Source organism: Pleurodeles waltl, chromosome 1_2, assembly GCF_031143425.1.
Source record: "Pleurodeles waltl isolate 20211129_DDA chromosome 1_2, aPleWal1.hap1.20221129, whole genome shotgun sequence".
Lineage (NCBI taxonomy): Eukaryota > Metazoa > Chordata > Amphibia > Caudata > Salamandridae > Pleurodeles > Pleurodeles waltl.
In genome coordinates, this window is record NC_090437.1 from 1,282,903,723 (window position 1) to 1,282,921,886 (window position 18,164).

Here is an 18,164-nt window from a genome sequence, read left to right on the forward strand (position 1 = left end):
CAATTGTCGGCAATTATATATTCTGGAGAGTCAGGAGTGCAGCAGGATTCAGCAAGATTTCTCCCTCTTTCTTTTATCACCCTGGGGAATAAAACGTTGCCGATTCTTCCAAGACATACTTCTCCGAGTAAGGTGTTGCCATATCCAGCACAGCATCTTCTAGATGAAGAAGACGACATTTATTCTTAAGATGACGATTATTCTTAAGATGACGGAATGTTTGGCGCAGCCAGTAGTCCATCACAGCTGCATGTAAAATGTGAAGTCTTGGATAAGGAGGATGAAGGACAGGAACAGCCCAATTATTCCTCAGCTACGTTCCAACAAGATTCATCATACCCAGCAGGGGAGGCAGAACCTTCCTTTCCCATGCTTAGATCATTAGTCGAAGATCTCCAGGGTATGTTGAAGGACTACTATCGAAGGTTTCCACCGTCAACGCCTGTAACACCATCCATGCAGTACAGCCAGCAGACGCCTCTGCAAACTCCTATGTCCAGTCACCTGGGAACGCCACACAGACGCATTCCATTTGTTTCCCAACCACAGGAGGATCGTCACTCTACAGATGACGAGAGGGAAGGTGAAATAATGAAGGCACTTCCTAGTGAATGGGATGACTACGTCATCACCGCCGCCAGCAGGGCCGGTTGATTCGCCCCCGGAGGACATAGGAGCCTTTCATAATTTAATGGACCAAGCGGCAAAGAGATTCGATTTGCTCATTACTACACAGGAAACATTGTTTCTTATATGACTTCAAAGAGCCAGCAGAGAGATCAGTGAGGGCTATCCCGATAGTGGATTTCCTATGGCAGGAGGGGTTGAAGGCAATGAAAAATCCAGCAACAGTGCCTTCCCAGATGCCGAGGCTGGAAAAGAAGTACAAAGCCCTGGATAACACTCCAGTCTGCTTGGTGTCCCAACCGAAACCGGATTCGGTAATCTCAAGTGGCATAGCGTCGATCTACTAACCCTTCGGCGCCTATTACATCACCTCCAGACAAGGACGGAAGGAGGTTGGACAATATTGGTAAGAGATTTTCCTCGGTGGCAGCGATCACAGTGAAGGCGGCTAACTCCTTTGCCATTTTAGAAAGGTATGACTGCCAGATGTGGGCAGACATGTCTGCTTATTTAGACCTCTTGCCGGAGGATGCAAAGGGGGAAGCAAGGAAGGTGCTGCAGGAGGGTGAGCGGATTGCAGCTGAAGTCAGACTGCACAATCGACATTTACTTGACAAGATTCCGACACTGGCAGGAGCAGCGGTCTTGCGTACACAGGGGTGGCTGAAGTTGACTTCCTTCTGTCTGGAGGTTCAGAGCCAGATTCTAGACATGGCGTTTGATGAAGAAAGCCTGTTTGGGAAGCATGTGGATGACATGTTACAAACCATCAAAACGGATATGGACACTGCTAAATCGCTAGCTACATTGCAGTACAGGAAACAGCCTTTTCGTGGAGCAAGGGGTAGAGGAAGTTACTCCTTTCGAGGTGGCTTCCACCAGTATAGATCCCAGTACCAGTCCTCTTCAGCAGGACCCCGGCAGCAATACAGCCAGCAACAGCAGCAATATTGATTGCCACTTACCGCTGCTTGCAGGCACCCAGCGAAAGAAAGAGCGACTGCCCATGGAAGAGATACCAGCAGAAAGAAATGACCAACCGAACATACCAGCTTCCTACGCTACCAGAGGCTTGAAAATTGAAGGTGGGGGGGTCGCATCACATCTCACCTCCTTCGATGGTCAAATATAACATCCGACAGGTGGGTGCAAGATATAGTGGGCAGGGGGACATACTCTGGAGTTCATACAGAGACCACCGAACATCCTTCCGTCAGGCCCACCATCTCCACGACTAAAAACTCCTCAGGGAGGTGTATGTGATGCTGCACAAAGGGGCAATAAAATTGGTCCCTGCTCCTCACAGGAACAAGGGGTTCTATTCACGCTTCTGTCTGGTTAAAAAAAAAAAGTCTTCAGGAGACTGGTGCCCCATTCTGGACTTTAGATCACTGAACAAGTTCGTAAGAATCAGTCGTTCAGGATGGTAACGCTGAAGGACATCTTGCACCTCTTAAATACAGGAGACCACATGGCATCCCTAGACCTCCAGGATGCGTATTTTCATATTCCAATACACCGCAACCGTCGCAAATTCCTCAGTTTCAAGGTGGCTGGTATGCATCTACAGTTTCGCGTCCTTCCCTTTGGTTTGAAGTCAGCCCCCAGGATTTTTAGAAAGATGCTAGCTCCAGTGGCAGGACACCTCTGCCAGTCGGGCATACAGGTGTTTCCCCATCTCGGAGACTGGCTCATCAAGGCATCTTCAAGAGCACAGTTGGTATGCCACACCACCGCCTGCCTCCAGTTGTTCGAAGACCTCGGATTTACCATCAATTACCAGAAGTCGCAGCCTCAACCTACACAGAAATTAACTTTCTTAGGAGTGGTACTAGACACTGTCCGCAGCAAGGGGTACCCGTCTCAAGAAAGGAAACAAAAGCTGAGCACCTTAGCACGCAAGTTCTCAGTAAAAAAAGTGTGTTTCAGTTCGCACCTACAAATCATTACTGAGAATGATCTCGTCATGCATTCCGCTGGTCCCAGATTGCAGAAATCTACAGATCACTGGGTCCTGGACTCGGAAAGACAGACAACTCCACATAAATCAGCTCAAGGCAATAGGTTTGGCTCTAAAAGCCTTTTTACCAAGGCTTCAAAACTAGTGTCTTAACCAGGACGGACAATACTACCAGCATGTTTTATCTAAACAAGCAGGGTGGCACGAGGTCTCTGCAGCTCTCGCAACATGCTCAGGACATCTGGAAATGGGCCATAGCACACAACATTTTTTCACTAATAGCGGAGCAGGTACCAGGACAGACAAACGTTCTGGCAGATACCCTGAGCAGAACAATTGTCCCGTACCACGAGTGGTAATTGGACCAGGAGTTCTAGACCAACTCTTCTGACTATGGGGCAGACCAAATCTCGATCTGTTTGCCACATTAGAGAACAAGAAATGCCCTTATTATGCAAGCTGGCTTCCCCAGAAAGGGTCATGGGGGAATGCGTTTTAAATGAACAGCCACATGTGCTACTCAGACTGAAGCCAACTCTGTTGACAATGCACCAGGGCCAGGTCAGACATCCGGATCAGTCACCTCTCCATTTATCGGCCTGGCTCCTGAATTTAATGAGTACACCACCATAGACATTCCTTCGGAATGTAGGGAGATTTTAGCCAGGGCGGAGACCACCAATAAGACCTACAGGTTGAAATGGAAGCATTTTTGCGTATGGTGTGCAGCAGAAGGAATCCATCCTCTCTTCTCTGTCTGAACAAGTACTGCCTTACTTCTTGCACTTAGCCAAGTCTGGGCTTTCATATTTCCCCATCAGAGTGCACTTCGCTGCAATTTCTAGGTACCGCAGATCAAGGTACTGTCTCCTTATACTCCACCAGGATTGTGAAGCAATTCCGGAGGGTTCTGTTTCGAGCTTTTCCACCAGGGCAGAAGCCTCTGCCCTTATGGTCTCTAAATGTGGTCCTGGGACAGCTCATGAAACCCCCTTTTGAGCCAATCCACAGAGCGGACCTGAAGATAATCTCATGGAAAACTGCACTGTTACTGGCTCTTACTTCGGCTAAGAGTAAGTGACATGCAGGCCTTCACCATCAAAGAGCCTTTCCTCCAGTTTACCCCTACTGGGGTAATTGTTAGGATAAATCCTAAGTATATTCCGAAAGTGCCTTCAAGTTTCCATTTGAATTAAGCTGTCATCTTAAAAACCTTTTTTCCTAATCCGCAGACTGTGGCGGAGAAAGCGTTGCATTCATTGGATATTAAAAGGTGTTTAAAGTTTTACCTTCAGAAAACACAAGACATACGAAAATCAGACCAGTTATTTGTGGCCTTTGGTGATGCAAGGAAGGGCCTTCCTGTAGCCAAACAGACTGTGGCCAGGTTGATTGGCCTGGCGATTCAATTCTATCATACTCAGGCTGGTAAACTGCTCCAAACCAGGGTGAGAGCTCATTCTACAAGGGAGGTAGCTACGTCGGCAGCACTCTTTGCAGGAGTACCCCTGCAGCATATTTGTAGGGCAGCCACATGGTCCAGCCAACATACTTTCACGAAACACTACTGTCTCGAAGAGACAAATAACATGGACACAGCGGTGGGGCAAGCAGTGCTGAGGCATTTATTTTGTTAAGGTGAGCCTCTCTGGTCATCCCACCTCCACAACCAAGGTAGGCGAGCTGCGTTTCCATAATCTGGTCATGTTTAACTTTCCTACTTTTAATGATTATGGTACTTCTTGGTATCATAGGTAGCTTGATACTTCTCGTAATGCTAAAGTTTATGCTTATAATGCCTAGCTGTTATCTTCAGGTGAACATTACTATTGTATTGTTAGATAATAACTAGGAGTAGGATTACTCTTGTTATTCTTATTATTGTTGTTTTGGTTATGAGAATACAACTAGTGCCTGGTTAACCAATATTACTGCTTGTTACTCTAATTCAAGTATGTGAATCTATGAAAGATCCAATACTGTAGAAGAAAATTAGTTAGTTACTTACCTGTAACTGTAATTCTCCAGTGTCTGTATCTTTCATAGAGTCACATGAGACCCACCCTCCTCCCCTCAGAGGCTCCCCTTATGGACAAACGTTTGACTTCACACTTGTACTAGAAAATCTGAGGAAAAGAACCTCTGCTGGGAGTATTCGAAAGGGTGTTGACGCCTGATTGGCTGTGCCTCAAGTTTGGGTCTTTTTATAAAAGGACGTGGATAGGCTATAAGAGCCTATTTGGGCCATTAGGGCCTAGTGTGTAATGTTTACTGCTATATGCATTTGAAGTTACCGTGAGGCTCCCACCTAGACGACAGGGATGATTCAAGCATGTGAATCTATTAAAGATACCAATACTGGAGAACTACAGTTACAGGTAAGTAACTCATTTTCTTTTGCCTTAAGTTTGTCTTCCTTTATATCTTAGTTCAGAAGAAATGTACCCTACACCATGGGCATCTTAGAACCATAATAACCTTCCAATTCAACATCCACTTATAAACTAATCTGCTCTTCCAATTACTCTCATGCTTCCTTGTAAATAGAAGTGTAAGGCGAGCATGAATCTGCCCATATCTGTATCGCTATCCCACACACATTCAGTGAGGAGAAAATAAGGCTCTTCCACGCAGTTAACCCTTTTCTCAGACACATCCACTTTGCGCACACCTCCCGCATCATCCTCCCTTCCATTATTGCTTACCTTTCCGACTTTCTCACTAGAGTGCACTATAGTCACTTCCCTTTGACCTACTCTTGTCTCGTTTACAGATTGGAGAAACATCCTTTTTTTTTGCATTTAAAATATCCTGCTTACATTGCAGCCATGAACAAGAGTTGGCCACGTGTTTAATACTCCCACATCTATAGCACTGGTATTTTTCTCTGGAGAACGGCTTTTCACCTAGCTCTTTCCTTCAGTGGTCCAACTCATTCTCTAACCCATCCTTTGAATCCAATACCTTTAAACAGAACTGAATTCCTTTAGCCCTAATAACCTTTTGTGTTTTCAAATATTATTGATCAATTAGTCTCTTGTAACTTTCATACAAATCCCTAAACTTGCATATGGCTGCTAATGTGCACAATGCTTCAACATATTGCCCTATAGGCTCCTCTGGCATTTGCACACTTCTCTTCAGTACTGTGATCATTTATTTTTACAAACGTTTCCTCTTCCGGTTTAAGGCTTCCTTATCAGATTCCTCTTCCATGTCCGATGCACCCCCATTCTCCTCTATTCGTAAGATGGGGACATGTAGTATCTTCAAACTTTTTCTGTCCTCAATTCCTAAACTATGTTTCAGCATGACTAACTTTCTTTTCACCACAAATCACCATTCCCCACTTTCAGTTAAGTTTCAAAGGCTTCAAACCCTTCGTCCCATAACATCACCAGTTCACATGGACTCTAAAAATGTTGGTGGGGCTATATCTGATCTATTTTTTGTGCTTTTCTCTTTTGTTATAACTCCTTAATAAATGTGCTTTTTCATTCTTTACTTACGGTTTAACCAAAATCTGAAGCACACTAAAATAATAAGTGGTCATTGTTGTCCCCCTGTTCCTGCAGCATGTGCAACAAACTAAAACACAGTTTTCACCATTGTCAGATGCAAAGGAAAACAAAAACTTGGCTTTAATAGTAGAGACCACTTTCCTCAAACTTGAGTAGGAACAAAGTAACAAAGGAACTCGATCATTTGTCTTCTACACTTTTTTTTGTTTGTTTTTTTTGTTTAGGGGTTATGCTTTGAAATCCTTTTCTATATAATTTTGTATTTACTTCTTTGTGGACTTGCAGCCCACCCACTGCTTTTCATTTGTATGTTTCCTTTAAAAATACTTGCTCGCTAGTGGTCAATCCTTCCTCTTTGTCCCACCTTTGTCTTTCATTTCCTCCCACGGAGCAGGGACCAATACTGTTCCTGAAGGTGGGTGGGGAGTTATTTTCTTTTTAATTATTTTTTTATTTTTAGAAGTTTTTCCTGCTACACTGTGGGCACCTGTTCAGCTTCAGGCCCGTAGCTTGCATTTTACTGCAGCATTTGTCCCTCCCACCTCCTCCCAAAACTGAAAAACAGCTGTTGTGCTCCTATCGGGGCTGCCTCGATGTGGGTGCTTTGCTGCTTCGTGAGCGCAGTCACTCATTTTCGATTAGCGTCTGATTTTTAAACTAAAGTTGAATGGGTCAGTGTAGACTGAACACCTCCTCTTTGTATGCACTGAAGAGAAACAGATAGGGGCACGTTTTGTTAAGTTTGATTTGGGTTATCGCTCCCTCCCTCCACTTCACACACAAACTAGACACATTGCTGTCCCCTTCCATACTTGCATATTCCAGACTAATGGAAAAAACGAACAGCACAAAATAGTGTACAGATGTGTGTGAATCTTGGCATGTAGGCATTAACTGCACATAAAACAATCTTAGGAAAGTTTGTCATGAACACAAGCTCTGAGTGAGTACAGACTCAAGGGCCATTCTTCGAGTGCCACACAATACGGCAGAGGTAGTCTCTCGGCTGTACTTGCACTTCATTCTGAGCAAGGCACGGGAACAGGGCGGAGGGGACATGACAATCACACCACAATTCCAGTACACTGAAAACCACATACTTTCCACATAATTCCACTGCTCACCATGCCATATAGTACCACTACATAGATCCACGCCACACAATTTCAATCCAATCCACAAAATTCCATTCCACACCACATACATCCACTCCATAGCACATGGATAAAAGACAATAATTTACGCCAATAGCTCTAACTCTCACAAAAGCTAGACCGACTGGCTTTGCCAAAGCTTGTTTACTATAGTTATCCTCCACAAACTTGCTACCTAAGCTATCTTTTCACCTCCAGTCCCTTTTTAGTGTCTCCTACAGACAGGACTAGTGCATACACAGTGATTCTTGCACTACTTGTACAGTTTTGTTTATGCTGGTCGTGCTCCATTGGTATTGATTGGTGGATGGGCAGTGAGTAGAGTACTCTCCACACTGGATTCCGAGAGAGAAGGAATTAATGAGGGAGGACTACACTTCTACTGGATGCTACGCTGGTCAGACTGCTTGGGGATTTGCCTCCCTTTGAGGGAGTCCAGGCTGATCTTGCGTGCCTCGTCAGTAGTATGCAGGAATAAATCACAGCATTACTGGGGCACTTTTATCGTTAAAAGTATTGCTGGACCAAAAGCAGTACCTTGAAACATAGCAAAGCTTCACTCTGGCCCGGCGATATGTTCTGGTCCTCCTGCCCATTGTTAATAGAAAAAGACAATAACAGTCACGCTCTCCTTTTAAGAGGCTTTAATTTGCATTGGGTGTAGGTCATTTGTCCTTGTATGGAATTTACAGTAAATGAATGGCCGCAACAATACTGGTGATGCTCCTTGTCCAAGTAAGGATCCGAGACCCCCTTTTTTTTTTTAGCTATTCAAGAGTAGGGGCATTGCAGCTTATAAGAAGCTAGATTTTCTTCCACTACCGACCTCTCACACTTAAGAGTGCTGGCCCTTCTAAGGCCATGCTCCGTAAGGCAATAGTAGTCAAGCCCTACCCCTCCTTCAAACAACAACTAGGGACAGGCCACATTCTGTAGAAAGTAGAAACATAATTGGAGGCCAAGGGTCTCTATATAATTCCAAAAGGGAACCCAATCTTTGATCTCATGGGAACAATATCTGTTTTCAGGTCAATACCAAACACGGGTGGTCAGAGCCAAATTTATATTTATTTTGGACCCCAGGAATCATACTGACATAAAAAACAAATAGCAACTAAGATTACTGTCGCCTTTTAGATAAGTATAACATTTGATAGGAAATGCTTTATGACCAATGAGTAATCAAGGGCTTAATTTAACTTAGCAAGCATCAAATAAGGAGATGAGTGACGCTCATAAATTAGGGCAGTGTGAGAATTTACTTTATTGAATCAATAAAATGATCAGGTGTGCCTCCCATTTTTAATGGTGATTTTTTTATGCTTAAACAGCAGTATCCTAGAGTATTATTTTACCCATAAACAGCTAGCTGGCTTAATGTGGCAACATTTTGGGAACTTATTGCAAGACTGTAAGCCCGCAAAAAATGCTGAGGTGCTTAATCTGCCTTGCTTTTTTTTACAACTGTGCATTTTTGCCATGCTGATGTGGATAAGGATTCTGTCTAGGGATCACATGAACAATGAGCTGCTGAAGGTAAAAGTAGCTCACTTACTCAATTATAGAAAATAAAAATGTTTTGACCGCTCTCACATGTCTACAGCCTTGACATTAAAAATAGACATCAAATACTAATAGGGGAAAGTTGGCTTATCTATAGCTTGATGATAAAACCCAAAAGCTAATGTGAAATGCTAACAAAAGATCTTAAAACAAATTAGAAACAACAACAAAACTCACCCATATAAGTACTTCACAATATAGTAAGACGTCTATATGAATGTGAGATAGATGATAACGTACTACAAATAAGGAAATCGTTGGGCCAATTATTTCTGAAACAGCCATCTGAACACACCTCACGATATGGCAGAGCCAATTCACAAGATGGGCTATGCCAAATGAAAAACAGGAAGTGAAGGGGAATCATAATGGAGGGTATAATTCCGGGATAGAATGCCAAATTACAACCGCTTCTAAAACGTTTTTAGAAACACTTCTTTTTTTTTTCAAGTGTAACAGCAAACTGTAGTACAGTTCGCATCACAGGAGGACACGCATGTGCAATGCACTAGGTCTCACATTTGCTCTAGTTGTAACTATTTGTATTGTAAATTCATAACTGGACTTTTCTTGCTACAAATTGCTCAACCCTGCCTCATAATTTCGTCTTTTCCTGCCATATAATTCCAGTGGCCCTGCACATAACTAAAGCACTTCCATTTACCTTCCTCCTCTACATGCAGCAAAAAATGAAAATGTTGGTTTTAGCATCCTAATTTAAATCTTCCATGATAATTCCTGTAGAATACCACTTTCAGCACCCCACCATCAAAGTTGCTGGCTTACTAGCACAATTCCCCAAACAATACATGCACAGAGGAGAAAAACTAGAAGGGTCAACCAAACATATCAAGTGTTTAAACAGTTATAGTGTAATAAGGATGTTCAATTCGCCTGGATTATGGACATAATTGTAATAAGGAGATTATTAAACCATACAATCATCATATAAACCTTTACTAGAAAAACTTTTGCCATTAGACTATAATGCTCATAACAGCCCCTACAGGGCACCATAACAAAAATATAATTTGTAAGAAACATGATCATGTATCCATATTGTTAGTACCTCGAGGGCATTACCCCATGAAACAGGAGAAAGTGATGCAGTGTAGCCATATACTTTTTAGGGCCAGCAGGCCTACTGCAATGATATTACAAACAAGACCTTTAAAACAAAACTTCTCCCAGCTGTAAAACAAAATGTCTAACCATGAGAAAGCTCAAAAGACACTGAATGGTGGGAGGGATTGTTTTGGGGTCTCCACTAACCTAGTGTGGGGATGCAGAGATGATGGGGCGAGTTTGTGTTGCAAATATTATAGTATGTTGACTGCAATGCTCAGAACATCCCCTAGAGGACACCATTATGAAAAAAGCATGTGAAAAAAACATGGCCATGTAACTATACAGTCAGCCCTTAGACAGCATATCCACGTTAAAAAAAAAAAAAAAGGATGGGAGAAAGTAATGCAGTGTAACCAATATATGTAGCCTATAGAGGGCATACTGCCTTACACATTCTCAAGGCTAGCAGGCCTACGGCAATCATATTACAAACAAGACCCATAAAACAAACTTTCCAGCCATTAGAGAGCCTAAAAGATAATGAATGGTGGTAGGTGGTATTTTGGAGTCCCCACTAACAGTGTGGGAACCCAGATGTAGAAAGAAAGCACATTGTGGTGAATATGTTGAGCGTGGTCCCATTGTCCTAGGACACCACAGGCTGAGTTATGAGCGAATGTTTTTGTAAAAGTAATGCCCTAAAAGCATTATAGGACTAGTTTCCATGCCACAATTATTTTAGTATGTTGATATGACTAATGCTTAGAGCAGCCCCTATTGGATACCACAATGAAAATAGCATTTGTAAGAAACATGGTCATGTAACGATAGTCAGCCCCTAGAGGGCTGAACCAAACAAAAAGAAAATGGAAATAACCCAGTGTAACCATATATTTAGTCCTTAGCAGGCCTAGTTCATTACACATTTTCCGGGATAGCAGGCCTATAGCAATGATTTCACAAACCGGGCCATTAAAACACAAGCTATTCCTAGCTGTGAAACAAAAGTTCCAGCCATTAGAGCGCTTAAAAAGACAATGTAGCGAGAGGTTATTTATTTTTGGGTCCCCACTAACCTAGTGTGGGGACACAGAGATGACCTGGACAGAGGGTGTTCTGCTTAAGATTTTGGTGATGGTCCCATTGTCCTAGCACCACTACAGGCGGAGTTATGAGCAAAAATTATTTGTAAAAGTAACGCCCTGCAAATCATTATGGAGGCGAGTTTCCCTGACTGCAGTGAATATTGTAATATTTGCTCTCCCGCTGTGCGGAGAGAGCCACTTTGAGGATTTCTGTTTTCTGTAAAGCATTCACCAAGTTCAAGTGTTTTAAGGGGGAAGGCCACAAGAAAGTACTCTGATTAGATGACCGAACAACGTGACCAGCGCTCCAATACCACCGATCGAGTTCATGGTCTTGTGGCTGTTCACAAAGTGAGCGCCATGGCTGCCATGCAGCACGAAGGGGAAAGACAAAAGAAAGAACAAAAAAAAAATACTTCACCCACGCTGAAGTATATCGGCAATCGTGCAATAATCCATGCAACAAGTACAGTCTTCAAGGTGTGATAAACAGCCTCAAAGCAGGACACACGTAAAGTATTTACCAATGACAAATTATTTTTGAAAGGCAAGCCCAGGAACGAATGAAAGTGATGGGCATAGTTAAAAGCCCACAATATTTACAACAGGTCAAAGTGCTTGCGCGCTCAACCTAAAAAAAAAGCAATGCCTCATACAGGAGTTTGGTATAGCATTTACTAGGACGCAGGAGTAGAAAAAACAATAACTCCGAGCACATCCACATCACCGTGGCCAACCGTTGTAGCATCCCCAATCTGCATAGCTCTGTAAGCATTATTGCCCCCAATAGGAACCAAAGCCACTCCAGACCCTCTCCCATTTATGTGGGCATCCCCTGCTCTAATACGCTGTTGACACTAGTCCATGTCCGAATCCCAGTCAGAGACCCTGGGGAGCAGGGGCACCCCATGCCACATTTCATTTAGCCACCCCAGCACCAACCACAGTTTCAAATATTTGAGCCATACTAGTTCACCTATGTTCAACAGAGGCCTATTGGCATTTAGTGGGACCTCCAAGCTCAGAACCTGTGACATTACTCATGTCACTCCATCTCAATAGCCAACAGCCAACTTTACCTTTGTATCTCCAATAAACAAAACCAATATCTTGCCCTACAGATTTGGCTCGTAACTACAATTTAGGATGGCAAGTATCTTTGACGCATCATGGATCCAAAACCTCAGTAGAGTTAATTCGCTCCGAAGTCTCCTCAAGTCCCAAGTCCATTCAAACGCTCAGCTAAGGCCAGTCCATTATCCAAAAGGAGGAAGTTTAAAGTTTGAGCATAAACTGAAAATTGGCTGTTGCCCAGACTAGATAATCTCACTGGTCAGTACTTTTCATCAACTGCACCACTTCTGCTCCCTCCACCAGATCTCTTTGTCCGTTTTAGGCTGAGGTCTGTACTGATGTTTTAGCTGCGGATGCTGAGTGACTTTGAACTAGTCAAATGAGGCTGTGTCATGCAGCAGAGGGGACTACTTTTGATTTCCCCCAAGGCTCATTGTTCCTGAGGTGCCCGCCTTTATTTTTATGCAGGGAACCAGTCATTTAAGTGATCATACCAGAGAGGAACCCAAGTAGTGGAAGCACTTGCTCTGCCCTGGACTCAAATTCAAAACAAAGAAAAGGGTCTGGTGACAAATAGGGCTGTCCTTCACCCTATGAATATCGTCATGAATTTTCTATGTGGCATGGCACTAATCATTTGATTTGACACAAGCAGTCATTTGGTTAATTCCCCAACAGTCCTATGGTTTTCAGACATGCAAATTAAAGAACCGAAGAAGGGGGAGTTCGTTCTACCTAGTGACGCTCAAGTATTTGCGACTTTTGTTTTTTTTCTGATGCAGCAGAGGTACTAGGCACATTTTTGTCTCCATGTGGACGAGATAATTTGATGGAATGCTGATATGAAAAGAAAATGCAGCATGCTAATTTCATGAGGAGTATGCCATGGTGCAGAGAACTATATTTTTCTACTGTTTTGACTTGCACGTCTTAAAGTGGCGGTTTAATCTCCCCCTTTGCTTCGGTGTCTATAAACTCGACAATGACTTTCAGGCTCAGGTGGGGCTGACTGGTGTTATCAATGTACGGAATCAAGAGGAAGTGCACAAATCTACTGGATGTGCTGGTGCATTTTCTGTGATGTTTGAGGTTAAGACCCAAGGTCTTCTGGCATCAACTGAGAAGTCCTCGACAAAGGAGATTATTCTGCAACACTGGAATTGCAATTCTGCAGAATTTAATGCAAAATTATAGATTTGCCGCACTTGCTACATCTCATCTGTGTGAACTGAAGATTTTAAATTAGTAATCTTTAATCAGTTCGAACAGAAAACTAACAGCCACACACCGCTGTATAATGGCAGGCCTTTTTTTGTTAAGTAGGGGGGGGGTCACCTTTCAGTTGCAGACTGCTGTATGTTGGTGTTACACTAATAAGAAACCTTTGCCCAGACAGTGTAAACGTGGGGAAAAAAATAGTGACGTAATACTGCCACAAAATGTGCAGCATTATGCTGCATAATTTGCCTTTTTTGCTGCATAATTTAGCTAACTGATGAACATTTTGGTCTCCCCTTCCTGCATAATTCCAGTCACGAAAAACAGGGGCTACATTTAGCCCCTTAGCACTAAAAGGAGGTTCAACTGCCATCACTTTTTGAGTGGCTTCTAGAAGTGTCAACGTGGTTTTCAGCAAAGACCACAGTGGGTTGATTAAGGACTATTTTCCCTTGACCTTTTTGGTGGACTACACCATGGATGTAAAGAAAGGTAAACTCTTCTCTGAAAGAGACAGACGGTTTCCACAAAACCTAACTGAACCTGTAAGTGAATATTTTACTTGCTTCTCAGCCTGCCAGAAGTTATTCTCTGACAAACGGGACAACATTCAACATTCTGTGATGCGAATTTGGAAGATAACCAACAGAGAAAGCAAGAATATAAGAAATGTGATCATTTAGGGTAGGCAAGTGCCCACCTCAGGGAATTATCAAAACTAGTCAGGGTGAAGTTACTGTAACACTCTGAACTCAACTCCCTGGTAGCTATGGCAGAGAGTAGGCAAGCTTAACTATCTAATAAAGTGTAAAGTTTTATGCAGTACCAAAACAGTTATAAAGTCAAAGCACCATGCAAAATAAATTCCCAAACCAAATTATAAAAGGAGAAAAAAATGTAATGAACAAAATGGCACCTCAGTGACAAGCACTGAGAAAACCAAGAGGTCTGTCACTGCCCACCAGACTTTTGACTTTGGCAATTTATTTTTTTCTGTCACGGTTTTTGCAAAACATTGTTGGGGGCGCTGCCAGGCTCTAATTACCTCTTTTGCGGTTTGAAGCCCTCTCCTTGGATTCTAAAGACAGCCATGGTTTGAGGATTCCCCTGGAGAGGACTGAGAAATGAGCCAAAGTATAGCTAACTTGGTCTTTTGGGGGTAAAATTGGGTAAGTGCTGCAGTAGAAAGTGTCTTTTTTCCTGCACATAGCATCAACGTAAGGTTTGCGGTGCTAAAAGTCAGTTTTCCCAGCTATCAGTAACAGCTAGACGATTCAGAGAACCATTTTGTTTATTACAATTTTGGCATTTTACTAGGAAATCACCAATTTTTTCACAATTTGTTGGTGCTTTCAACCTCCTTCCAGTTTGTGGTAGGAATGGGTGTGAAACCCATGGTGAATGCCATAAAGCTAAAAAAAATTAAAAACTACACACAATTCTGAATTCATCAAGGGGTCATGTTTGTAGATCCTTCAGGGTTTTCCCAGAGAAACTAAGTGTTGAAATAAAAAAAGGAAAAGTATTAGGAAAATCACAGCCATGTGATGTTTTCATTTGTAACTTCTCATCACGATGGCAGATTTACAAAAGCAATATATCACATACAGAAACTTGTTTTTACATGATTTGTTACAATGAAAAAGCCGAGTAAAGTTCAAAGATATTTCTTACGAAATAAAAAAGGGTTGATTCCTGTTTGAACTCTGCCAATATGAAAAGAGATGCTGCAACCTATGGCTCAGATTCACCACTGTCCGCTTCTCTCATCAGATGCCAATCCCAGCAACCTCGTACCAGCTCAGTTTTCTGGACTCTAGCATGCTGCTATACTCGCTCAGCAGTCGGACATCTGCGAAGAGTTTCACTTGGAGCAATGACCTGGTGAGGATGCTCAACTAGCCTATTCCTACTACTCAAATACCTCGGGATGAAAAGTGGAGCCAGCGGTCAAAAATGAATACAGAAAGTGAAGCACGTTATTAAGAGGAATTGGGGAAGGTGGGGACAAACAGGGGGTGGCAAGTTGTTTTATCAGAGGCACAACCCCCGGTAGCAAACATTTGAAAAAGATGGAGAAATAAACTGAAAGTTTCATTAAGTGCACTGGCTATTTTACTTGCACAGTTCGGGTGGAACAAACTAACAAAACATGTCGAAATCTTCTTAGACTTGCACAACGAAAAATAATTGCAGAACGAGCACACCAGCCTTCTGTGCGCTCGATGCGTGGTCATCCCTCGTTTACTACTGCTGCGTTCTCAAACACTTGCTAAGTCATACACGGCAGGAATGCATTCCAGAGAAGGCATTGAAAGCAAGTCTACGGAGACATTAGGAATTTGAACGGACCCTTCAGTGCACAGCGTTCTCTCACAAAGTACTTGTGTACTAATACTGCAGTCTATCGTTTATTTACTGTAGACGCGGGATTGTTAATGACTTAAGTTTCATAGAGGCCTTTGGCAAGAGCGCAGGCTCCCTGGTAACAGAGAAATGCACAGTATTTTCACCCCATTTCCATCATTCACCTTTGCACAGCTATTGTCATATAGCTGAAACAAGAAAAATAGTCTGGTTTCTTCGCTCCGCTAGTCTCTGTGAACCGAACTTAAAATGTGCATACCTTGTTAATGTGTTCAGAGCTGAAACAACTGCCAGGCCTCGCCAGAGCCCCCTCCTCTGCTGTGGACTGACAGTCACCAGTAGGTTATTGCTGTGTGTGTTACCTTACGGTAGCTGATCTCCATCGAGCGACAGGAGCTGGCCTTTTCTTTGCTATAGGCTGATAATCACCAGTAGGTAATTGTGTGTTATCTTACGGTATCTGATCTCCATCGCGCGACAGCAGCTTCGGTTAATGAATGAAATGCTGTCATTCTAGTTCCCCCACAGTCTGCCCTGTAAGAACTCTGGGAGGACCCCGGGCCCGCATCACAAGCATCACCTGCGATAACATCAAGCGAGGCTGCAACCCTGCCTCAAAGTGCAACTTTCCCATCAGCTCTGGGCTTATCGGGACCCACGCCTTCCCGGTAAGACGGGTTTGGAAACGCTGCAGAGCGGAGAGGTCTGTGTGCAGGGTGCTATTTAAAAACACAAGACCGCCAGCTCAAGTGTGGATGGCCCCAACAGTCAAATGCCCGCGCACCACCTTGCAGAGAACAGTCAGTGCAACCGACCGCGAGATGCAAGGCAAAGCCCACAGTGCAAGGAAGCTGTGGCACATGTGACATGTAGCAGTTAATACCCCCTCACAAAGCACCGCGGCTGCACAACAAGACCCACATGCAGCCAGAATCCAGCGCCAGCGGAGAATCTGGTTCCAATAATTAGTGCTTCAAAACACCTCGGTTAAGAAGATGCAGTTTCTATTGAGTGACTAACAGCGCCTCATCTTTCGAAGAGCCTGAAAGTGAACACAGCTGCTTTAGCACGTGACACCTTACAGATGACCGGGTTTTATTTTTCATCCGTAAATGTGTGTCCTCCTTTTGATCAAATGCGAGATGATACAAAAAGTAAATTGCATTTACAAGGAATAAGTCACTTGACGACTGGCAAAAATTAAAAGCCATAACCACCAATTGTTGCGTGTAATAACAGCAGCTTGTTTTCAAGTTAGTTACCAAGAGACTACTGTCAGGGCAGCTTAACTTCGCAAACACGTTGCCTACTGGAAGGAAATCAAACTGTGGCCAGGGAGCCGAACAAACAGAAAACCGACTGGAGCGGGTAAACAAATGATGCAAGCTTGTCCAAAACTGGTTTGTGAAGGGAGTGCAACATACTGCCAACCACCAGTAAATTAGTTTAAAAAAAAAAAAAAAGAGAGGAAAAACGTCTACAAAGTGGTGAAAAAAAAACTGTTTGCTCCACGTCTGCAGCAAGAAGAGCGCAGGCTATAGGAACAGGAAGAGCCCCATAGGGGGAGGGCTGCATCTTCCTGCAAGTTGTGAAAGGGGGACCTAAAGCGCAGTGTGCGAGGCAGCAGCTGCTCGGGGGCGGGAGGCGCCCCGGGGGAGCCCCTTACCACATGGCTGGAGGTGGAAAACGCGCCTGGTCGCTGCCATCCTTGCTGCGGGCTGGGGTTAGCGCCTCACCCCATCTTCACCATGGTTAAGACTGGGAGGCTGCGCGGCGCTGTCCTTCCTGCCTCGGGCGGGCACCCCGTGCACAGTGAGCGTCTGCCTCCCTCCCTCGCAGCCTCCAGCAGCAGCACCAGCACCGGGGGCGGAGGGAGGCCGCCCGGCCGGGACACACCCGGCCCCCGCCCCGGTCCTAGCGCCGCCCGCCCGCCAGCAGACACCGCTGCATTCACAGCCAGTCAGCAGCGCGGCTCCCGGCCTCCCTCACTCCAACCTGAACACTGTCGACCTGCCCCGTTTCCCGCCACGCCTCCCCGACATATCCACGCACCCCTAACTTTTAACAGCGTTTCAAGTCGGATGGCCATTGTCTGCTTTCTCACGTGACCCACACTGCACTGTCAATTTAGCTTGGAAGTTACAGCTTTGCTGCAGTGACTTCAGCACATGAAGTGCATCTGAACATTTAAAATGTCTGAGAACCTCTTTTTTAATGAATTTGTTTAAAAATGATACTATATCCTTCAACTGGACCTCTTGAGGTTATGCTTTCGTATTGTTTCGCTTACCTTCGATCCTGACGACTCTATCCATGGGCAATGTTCGTGCTATTTAAAACCGAAAAAGAAAACCTACAAAAAAAAAAAAAAAATCCGTACAATTGAAGTAGCCTACATCTGTCGGAACGGATGCTGGGATGTACTAGGTCGTTAATGCGCAATCCAGCAATAATTCCATTAGCGGATGAGGGGCTGGGTTCGGACCTTTCATGTTCTTCATCCTTCCCTGATCATTTGCACCGTCTT

General features: G+C 43.9%; 1 protein-coding gene across 2 annotated transcripts in view; it reads right to left on the reverse strand.

Annotated features, from left to right (window-relative positions):
* The window catches only part of SLC4A11 (solute carrier family 4 member 11), a 759,568-nt gene extending 742,097 nt beyond the window's left edge, over positions 1 to 17,471 (reverse strand). For both annotated transcript variants that reach the window (XM_069204998.1, XM_069204991.1), the window contains exon 1: positions 17,304 to 17,471. In XM_069204998.1, coding sequence (XP_069061099.1) covers positions 17,304 to 17,343 — 40 coding nt within the window. In that variant the 5' untranslated portion in view covers positions 17,344 to 17,471. The remainder of the gene's footprint in view (positions 1 to 17,303) is intronic.
* Between the last annotated feature and the right edge of the window lie 693 nt (positions 17,472 to 18,164).